Source organism: Balearica regulorum, chromosome 1 (genome assembly GCF_011004875.1).
Source record: "Balearica regulorum gibbericeps isolate bBalReg1 chromosome 1, bBalReg1.pri, whole genome shotgun sequence".
Lineage (NCBI taxonomy): Eukaryota > Metazoa > Chordata > Aves > Gruiformes > Gruidae > Balearica > Balearica regulorum.
The window spans coordinates 58,061,889-58,070,549 of record NC_046184.1 but is presented as its reverse complement, the minus strand read 5'-3'; the positions used below and the strand labels follow the sequence as shown (position 1 = coordinate 58,070,549).

Here is an 8,661-nt window from a genome sequence, read left to right as displayed (position 1 = left end):
CCCCCTGCCAGCGCTTCATGCAGATCCAGGATACAGTTCCCAGAAGCATCCCTGCATATGTTAGCAAGAAGGCAATGGTCTGCACATTTTGCAGCAAGAACAGCATGGCAACTGGTGCAGCACTGAGCTGTGAGCTGGTGGTAATGGATGTCCTGAAGGGAAAGCTGTGGAGTATAGCGCTGATGGGCTTAATCTGCTGACTGCCAGGGAGCAAGTTGTTCTTCCTGACTCCGAGGAAGCTTGCAGGCAAGAACCAGGACTGGAAGAAGGCAGACTACCAGCTGCAGAGCTGGGGTCATCTAGGACAGTGCAGCCCCCTTCATTGAAGCATCCTCATTGCAGGGACAGTGGGCTGGGAAAACTACAGTTCCCAGCACCCTTTTGTGCATGTCCCTGCAAACTACAGTTCCCAGAACCTTTTAATGATTCAGAGAGGATGTCTATGGAAATAAATGCCGACAATTTTTGCATAACACCCTGCAACTCTGAAATGCTGGCCGGTCCATGGTCCATGGTTAGTGGAAACAGGAACAGGGAAAAAGCCAGGGAGCATCAGTGCTGTGGAGCTGTGGTTTTGCCCAACCCTAATAGCTGCAGCAATATCCTCCAGCACAGAGCATCCTTCCTCCCGCCAGGACACCCTTGGTGGTCACAGAGAGGACCCTGGCCCCTGGAAAACAAAGCTGCTGCGGAGGGAGAGGCAGATAAACTACAGATCCCGGCATTCCCCAGCAGGCAGCACCTGCGGCCATCCCTGCACGCTGGGGGAGGGGGGGATGAGGATGAGGATGGAGGGCGGGGAGGAGATGCAGGATACCGTGGGGCTATGCTGCACCTGGGACATCCCACCACCCGCTGGCACCCAGGCTAAGTGGGTGAGGCTTAATGTGGGGGGCACCGTCTTCCTCACCACCAGGCAGACCCTGTGTCGGGAGCAGAAATCTTTCCTGTGTCGCTTGTGCCAGGGCGAGGAGCTGCAGTCGGACCGGGTAAGGCAGCTGGGTTGCCTCCCGCGCCGTGCCCCACCGAGCATGGGGAGGGCTGGAGAGATGCAGGGATGGAGCCAGGCCCCGACAGCTGCAGGAGTAACTGAGTGAAAACTGTCTCTTTCTCCCCCCCCTCTCCTGGGAAGGATTTCCCCTTGCCAGATCCCACCTTGCTGTGTTGTAGCCTGGCACAGGGAAAAGAGAGGCCACCCTCCCCGCCCCTGCTCTCCCACCTACCCACCTATCCCCTCACATCCCCTGGGTCTACCTCCGAGCTGTATCTGCCTGACTTAGCCTTGTCCCCTGTAAAGGGTCTCTCTGCTCTCTCACACCAGGTCTGTACACACAGTTGCAGAAGGAGCCTGAGACCTTTTTTTTTTTTTTGCTTTCTCAGCTGCGTTGGTCCATGCCGAGACAGGCATGCTGAGCATAACAATACAGGAGTTAAAATCCAAGCTGGACTGACTTGGCTAGGGCCTCTCTGTAGTCCATCTCAGGAGTGTAAATTACTGAGGTTGGTTCCATTTGCCACGGGGGTAAAGCCTGTAGAAAGAGTTCAGCCACAACTTCAAAAAATCTGTCTTTTTTCCCCCAAAATTCTGTGGTGCTGTGGTGAACTTTGCAAAAAGCTTGCTCTGCACCTCACCTGTGCGTACAGGTCAAGATATCCCCCTTGCGTGCTGGCTGGCTGTTGTCCTCTGTAACTGCCTATGCATGTGTGTGCTTTGGGATCCTTTAGTTGATCCTCATCCTTTGGATCATCTCACAAAAGTGTGGCAGTGGCATGTTTTTCCACTGGAGAACTTTGCTATGTGCACTGTGTAAGTGATGGTACCATGGAGAAGCTGAACCATGGGCAAGGCCCCTGGTTTCCAAGGATTCTTAGAAATAGTGAACGTTTTTGCTTGGGTTTGTATTTTCTTCTAGTCTGGAGCATTTGTAGATAGGTGATACCTTTCCCATGGGGTTTTTATCCTCATTGTCTGTTGCTAGGATGAGACTGGTGCATACCTAATAGACCGGGACCCCACTTACTTTGGACCTATCCTGAACTTCCTTCGTCATGGGAAGCTGGTCCTGGATAAAGATATGGCTGAAGAGGGTGAGTCTTGGAGCTCAGAAGCTTCCCACTTAACATTGCTGCTGTAGCCAGGACACAGTAGGACTTGTTATTGACCTTGTTGTGTCTCATTCTCCTTCTGGAGGCTGGTGCGGGGGAATTTGAAAGGGCTATCCCTGTGTGCAGCTCTTGGAAAGCGTACTGATGTTTCCTTCACTAAGCGGGTTTGGAGTAGGTGGGGAAGGCATCCTGCATGTGTTGTGGCTTCATGACTGTTAGTTCAGCAGAGGTGTCACTGAGATAGAAGTAGGCAAGATCTCTCAGTCTCAATAAACCATTTTATTACTTGTTCCTTATCTGCTTTTAACCAGGCTTAGTGATTGAGTTTTCTGTTAATGACTGAGTGGTTCTAATGAGGAATGAAAACCCAGAAGACCAAACAAGACCAACTTCATCTCTTCTACTGACTGTAATAAAGACCATCATTAATCAGTGATATGTAACGTATGCTACTAGTGCTCTGATGGGTTGTGGACTGCAGCAATTCCAGTGGAGCAAGCCGGACAAACCAATCCTTCATTTGAGGTTGACAGGAGGTCCAACAGGAGAACTCAGTAACATCATCACGATTTTACCAGCCTAATAATTCCTAATGCCTCATAATTTTTGGATGCTAGATTCTAACAAGCAGCCAATTCCAAAGACAGGCTGTGCTGTCCAGCCCTAGCCAAGCACCGTTTCTGCATGTTCATTAGTCTTCTTGCCTCTCTCTCTTACATATTTTTACCTAATGCAAGGAAAGTTTTCTTCAGGATTGTCTTATGAATTATAATTCCAAAAACATATTTAAGCAATGGTACAAAATTGGAAAAAACAGGACTCTGAGGTGTTTACAGGTGTAATCCTGAGGTCAGACAGAGTTCATCCACAGGTTTTAACATCATATCTGAAGCATAAACAGGAGTCCTGTTCACAGTTTAACATTGCCTTTTGTTCCTGCTGCAGACACTCAGGCTGACATAAAGCTAACCCGTTAGACAATTCGTGGCTGAATGAGGGACTCTGAAGGGGTCTGAGTGTGTCAGGTAGTGAAGGATCAATCCTCCCACCTGCATTGTCTGTGTACTGCCCTGGGGACATGTGAGTGTTCGTTCCTAGCCTCCCTCCCCTCCCGCACCCTCTGGGAACCCACCTCCCTTCCCCTGAAGGCCTGTTAGCAGACAGCTGAGTCTGGGGGGGGATGGGGTGTGTGTGTGATGGATGCAGACATCATTGAGGAAAAAACCAAAACACTTCTCTGTTTACCTGCTTTGAGGTGAAGCACAGAGGAGAGAGCCAAAGATCATCTGAAGTCATATGGGGCTGCAAGGTGGGTGCAACTCCAACTGGCCCAGGAGGAAAGTTGGGATTTTTTTAGGGTCTTTTGGTGACAAGATCAGAAATACTTGTGGTTCTCTGGCTTCCAAAGAGGGCCTGGACAAGGTGAGAACTGGTGACCATTGAGAGAGGCTGGAGCCAACATTTATTCTCCTTGGGCAGTAATCTGTGAAAGGTCTTAGCGGTCCTCAGCAGAAGCCTTCACTGGTGGCACCTGTTTCTGTAGTAGCAGGCAGCATAAGGAAATTGGGATGAGCATTAGGAATGCAATGCAGAGAGCCAGGGTTCAATTCTCTGCACTAAGAGTTTCAAGCAACAGAAACCTGTTAAAAAGTGAGGCTGGAGTGTCATTTCTCGCTATGGACCTTGGGAAGCTCAGAATTGATCTTTTGCAAGTCAAAAACCAAAGATGGGCTGTTAACCTTCTGTCTTTGTGGTCCTTCTGTCTGTCTCAGGGGTCCTAGAAGAAGCTGAGTTCTATAACATTGGTCCTTTAATCCGAATAATCAAGGATCGACTGGAGGAGAAGGACTACACAGTAACTCAGGTATGGAGAGAAATGGCAAGGAAAGATGGAGTGGGGTGGGCAAAGGAGGGAGTGTGGAAAGGGAGACTCTAGAGTCTAGAGGGAGAGCACTCTTGGGAGAAGCAGCAAGGAATGGAAAGAAGCAACTAATTAGAATTTACGTGCTAATGTCTGCATAGCAAAATCTTGCAGGAGACAGGCTACCACCATTTTAGTTACAATAAACAAGTTATAGGCTTATTTTGCATCCCCAGAAGTAATGCTGGATGTAGCCCCTGAAAGCAAATCATCTCCTCTAGCTTTTGGAAGAAGCCACCAGGTTGCTATGGGATATGGAAGGATGTTTGTGAGGAGAGCGGAGGCATGGGGAGGAGGGCTCTGGTGTGGGGAGTCCTGGAAGTATAATCACATGGGGATACCTGTATAGAAACATAGTGGGAACAGGTGAAGACATGTCTGTGGAAGAGTTAAATGCAGAAATTGAGGCACGAGGAATCAGTCCTGTAGCACAATCACACCTTGTCTTGGCCAATAACCTTTTAAAATCTGTCTCTGGGAGTGCTGGCTGACATCTCACTTTTCATCGTGTCTGCCTCAGGTTGTAAGCCTCCAGCAACACAGTCACTTTGCACTTGCACAACCCCATCAGCATTTGTTGCATTTGCATAAATGACTTTGTAATAACAAATGCAAACTCCCCATCAAAAGAGCCCAGTATTTTCTGGGGACAATGCAGGAAGCTCTCCAGAAGAGATACTGTTCTTGCTCCCCATGACAGCATAGTAGAAAGTTGGGTTGTGGTTTCCACTCCCCTTTAGGCTGGGACATGGGGAAGAGGACAGGTCTGTCAAGGAGGGGTACTACTACTTCCTTCTGCTGGAGGGCAACAGCCTTTAGCATTTGACCGTTGTCAACATGCTCTGCAATTTTGTTGTCAGGTGCCTCCTAAGCATGTCTACCGTGTGCTACAGTGCCAGGAAGAGGAGCTCACTCAGATGGTTTCCACTATGTCGGATGGATGGCGCTTTGAGCAGGTATGGAGAAGGTAGAGGAGGCTGGGCAGGAGCTGTTTTTTGGGAAGAAGATTATGGATACCATACAGTCCACAGGCAAGGCACCTTCCCTCTCTGAGAATGCTGGGTCAGTTGTTGATGGTGCTATCACACTGGCTCTCTCTTGCCCCTTCTCTAGAGCTGTAGAGGATGCTGTGTGAGGTTAAGCTGTTTTGCATCCCGGCTGACTCCTCTCTTGGTTCTCTGTGCTGCCTCCTCAGTTTAGTTATGAGGCCTTTCTATTGGGGGTATGGATTGAACTCCCTGCTACATGGTGGGCTTTCTGCCTTGCTCCCCAGGTGGAGTAGATGTTTGCAGTAACATGTGCTTGTGATTCTTGCTCTCGTCTTTTCTAGCTTGTCAACATTGGCTCATCCTATAACTATGGGAATGAGGATCAGACAGAGTTCCTGTGTGTGGTCTCCAAAGAGTTGTACAACTCCCCAAGTGGCCTGAGCTCTGAGCCCAGCCACAAAGCCAAGGTGAGATTGACTTTGCTATGGCCCTTCTCCTGTTGCCTATGAGACCCTTTGCTCGTTTGCTCCCTCTTTCTTTCCTCTCTCCACTGTGACTTTGGGGGCTGCACCTCAGTGGTGAAACACAGGGGCTTGTCCTGGTGTTCAGCACCATGGCATTACACCTGTTGCCCAAAAGGAGGAGTGGGTGTATTGAGACTGGTGGTGTCCAGCTGTGTGTGGCAAATGGCTTCAGCAAGTGACCCTGCCACTTTCTTATGCTCCTCTAACATCCCCCTCATGCCTTCTCATGACCATGCTGTGTGTGTCACTCTGCTGCTATGGTGTGATTTCCCTGAAGGTTTTGCAGCGTTCTCCTTCCTTTTGCTAAGTCCCAGCCTAAAGGGCAGGAGATCATCTGCTTTCCTTTTTGAGGGAAGGACAGAAATGTGTGGCAGTGCATGACATCCTGTAGACACCTAGGATACAGAAAGGAGCACTAGCGACTGATGGCTGTTGTTGGGCAGTGGGATCGCAGCACTTGTAAATGGGTTAGATAGCCCTGACCTGATGCTCCAGAGGAAGACAAGTCTCTTTGCTCCCTGACCCAGAGCTGTCTTGGCCATGGGGGAAGGTCCCTTTTTATTCTGGCGTCGTGACCATTGCTTTATTCCCTTGTGTGTCAGAAAGAACTGCCATGGGTCATCTTGCAAGTATCTCCACTCTTTCTTCCCTTTGTCCTGCATGCTGGGCCACAGAGCACAGAGGAGGACCTGGAGGAGGAAGAGCAGGAGGTGGAGGAGGAGGCAGAAGCAGAAGCAGAGGAGAAAGGTGCAGCAAATCCTTGAGGAAAAAGATAAAAATAACCCCCCAAGCATAGACCCGTCCACCTTTCTGGTGAGAGCTCACAGCTAGCAGCAGGGAAGGACTAGGGCAGGTGTGGGGTGTGGGGGAAGTCCTCTCCAGGAGTCTCTCTGGAGATAAAGCTCACAGGGGAGAGCTGTTACTGTGGCTGCTGCTTTATATTTTAAACTGTTCGGTTTATTTATGGTTATATTTTTATTTGCAGACTGTCTGTCTATTCGGGATTGCACTAAACTCTTTCTGCCTCTGGACCCTCCATCCTGCTCCCCTCCATGTCCGTCCTGCACTGTCACCTGCCTCCCACCCCACTCCACTCCCCAGCCTCCAGCATCCTTCCCTCTGCTCTCTTTGCTCCCCCCAGGGCTCAGAGCAGTCCCTGCCTGGGGCCCTGTCTCTCTCTGCTCCTCACTTTTCCTCCTCTGCAGGTACGTTACCTGTCCGCACTCTCGGCTCTCGCCAGCCTGAGCACTGCATGAGTGACTCACTTCCCTCTTGTGGGTATGGCCCCGGTTTGTAGAGCTTGGGGAGGGAAGGGGAGGGAGGGGAGGTTGACTCAGTCCTTAGGTGGTTTTTCCAATTCTCATCCTATATGTGCCTTTACCTGCCAAGCAGGCCCTACTGCTCCGGATCAGAGGCTCTGGCAGCAGAAAGGAGAGCGCAGCTGGGAGAAATGAAGAGGGGTGGAAATGAATGCAAAGCAGGCAGCAGTGGCACGGGGAAGGGGGGAAGTCTGCCACGTGTCTGCCTGACACGCATGCCAGATCGCTTCTCCAGACTGCCGGCCGCAGCTCCTTTGCCTGCCAGCCCGAGAGCGGTTTGCAGAAGGCAGCCTGTGATTTTTTCCCCTCCCTGCTCTCGCTTCCCTGGGCTTTCCCCCCACCGCCTCTGCCAGGGTGAGGCGAAGTGAGAGAGGGTGGCGAAGGCAGAACGGAAGTGGCTAGTCCCCGCTCCAGATGTTCTTGCAGCTGTGTGCAAAATGAGCCGCTGTGCTCTGCCTGCTGGTCAGGGAGGCTGCTCGGCCAGGGTGCGTGGGGCTCAGTACAGAAAGCTTTAGAAGGAGGATTTCTCTCATACTGGAAAACTGTCTCTTGTTAAACCACAGTTGCTCAGTGCCACCCTCCGTCCTGGCAGAGGGCACTTGTTAGCTGGCTGACATTTCTCTCTCCCTCTGTTCGAGACCCTCCTTGTCCATGGCTGTGGGACCTGACCGTTGTGCTCTTACAAGTCAGTGTATGTTAATCACGCAGACTTTTTCTTCCTTTTTCTCTATTCTCCCACTCTCACTCCTCAAATCTTTATTTTTCTTCTGTTCTCATTTCCTCTATCATTTCCCTTTTCCTGTTTCTCACTCTCCCCTCCATGCTCCATCACTTTTTTTTCCTGCTGTTCATTTTGTTTCTCTCTGTGTCTCTCCTTCTCTAGCTGTTACAAGCCAGAGGTCTGAGGATGTGATCCCGACACTCCACTCCAGCCTTTTAATTTCTGGTTTATATCTTTATTATTATGTACTGCAGTGTATGCCCCGTGCCCTACAGTGACACTCCCCAGCCCCCTTCACTCTTCACATGCAGCCATTCTTTTTTTACAAATTCACCTCGGAGGCTTGAGCCTCAGCCCTGGAGGAGGGCAGATGCTCCAAGGAGCCCCTGGGCTGCTGTAGGGGCTGGAGCCCGCGGCCCCCCCGCCATGCCTAGCAAGCTGGCTTTCCTTAATGTCACAGTGGCCCCTGCTGGGGACATCAGTGATCAGCCACTGCGGTCCCTGAACACCCTGGATGCGACTGGGTCCCCGAGGTGGTGGCAGCTGCTGTAGGACCAGCCCTGGCCCTTTCGCTCTTGCAGGTAGCTGGTCTGGGCTTGTGGCCAGAGGGAAAATACAGAGCCACTGCCCTTTTCTGGGACACCTCCACTGCTCGCGGGGTGTCCCTGTGCTGGATGTCACGTTCCTTGGTGTCTCCTTCCCTGTCAGCCAGAGCAGCCCTGTGTGGGCAGGGTGAGGAGGAGACAGGCATGCTGCCCGGGTACCGGGAACACGCTGGCACCTGATGTCATGTCTGCAAGCATGAGGAGATCCCAGCCTCGGGGAGCGGGGTGTTTGCTTCACTGCTCTGTCTGAGGACACCAGGTTGTAACTCCTGAATAAAATTCACAGTCTGTTCCTCCTTGCTGTCTCTCATTTCAAGTGGCAGAAATTTGGGGCTGGTAGAAGGAGCTGGGAGCTGGAGAAGGGGAGTTTGGTTTCATTCTGGAGCCACCAGAAGCTGCTTGTGCTATGCCTGTCTTCTGGGGGGGCTGGAGGTACTTCCCACTGGGTCTGTGCTGCATCCCCACTGCGGGCAGCT

The 8,661-nt window shown here is 51.2% G+C and overlaps 1 protein-coding gene across 5 annotated transcripts; it reads left to right on the top strand.

Moving 5' to 3' along the window:
• Positions 1-353: 353 nt before the first annotated feature.
• On the top strand, positions 354-8,481 carry KCTD17 (potassium channel tetramerization domain containing 17). Of its 5 annotated transcripts, none has more exons than XM_075753207.1 (7): positions 354-989; positions 1,980-2,088; positions 3,879-3,970; positions 4,888-4,983; positions 5,358-5,483; positions 6,682-6,818; positions 7,743-8,481. In XM_075753207.1, exons 1-7 carry the CDS (start codon positions 777-779, stop codon positions 7,762-7,764), a joined length of 795 nt encoding a protein of 264 aa, XP_075609322.1. In that variant the 5' UTR covers positions 354-776; the 3' UTR covers positions 7,765-8,481. The 5 variants fall into 5 exon arrangements, with proteins under 5 accessions (XP_075609322.1, XP_075609313.1, XP_075609341.1 ...); XM_075753198.1 differs by having other exon boundaries at positions 355-989; positions 6,682-6,745; XM_075753226.1 differs by having other exon boundaries at positions 357-989; positions 6,746-6,818.
• The last annotated feature ends 180 nt before the right edge of the window (positions 8,482-8,661 follow it).

Excerpts from the sequence above, each read along its gene's own strand:
- KCTD17 (XM_075753198.1), top strand. The coding sequence starts at position 777 with ATGAGGATGAGGATGGAGGGCGGGGAGGAGATGCAGGATACCGTGGGG. Across the intron at positions 990-1,979 it reads AGGAGCTGCAGTCGGACCGG|GATGAGACTGGTGCATACCT; the intron begins GTAAGGCAGCTG and ends GTCTGTTGCTAG. Across the intron at positions 3,971-4,887 it reads AGGACTACACAGTAACTCAG|GTGCCTCCTAAGCATGTCTA; the intron begins GTATGGAGAGAA and ends TTTTGTTGTCAG.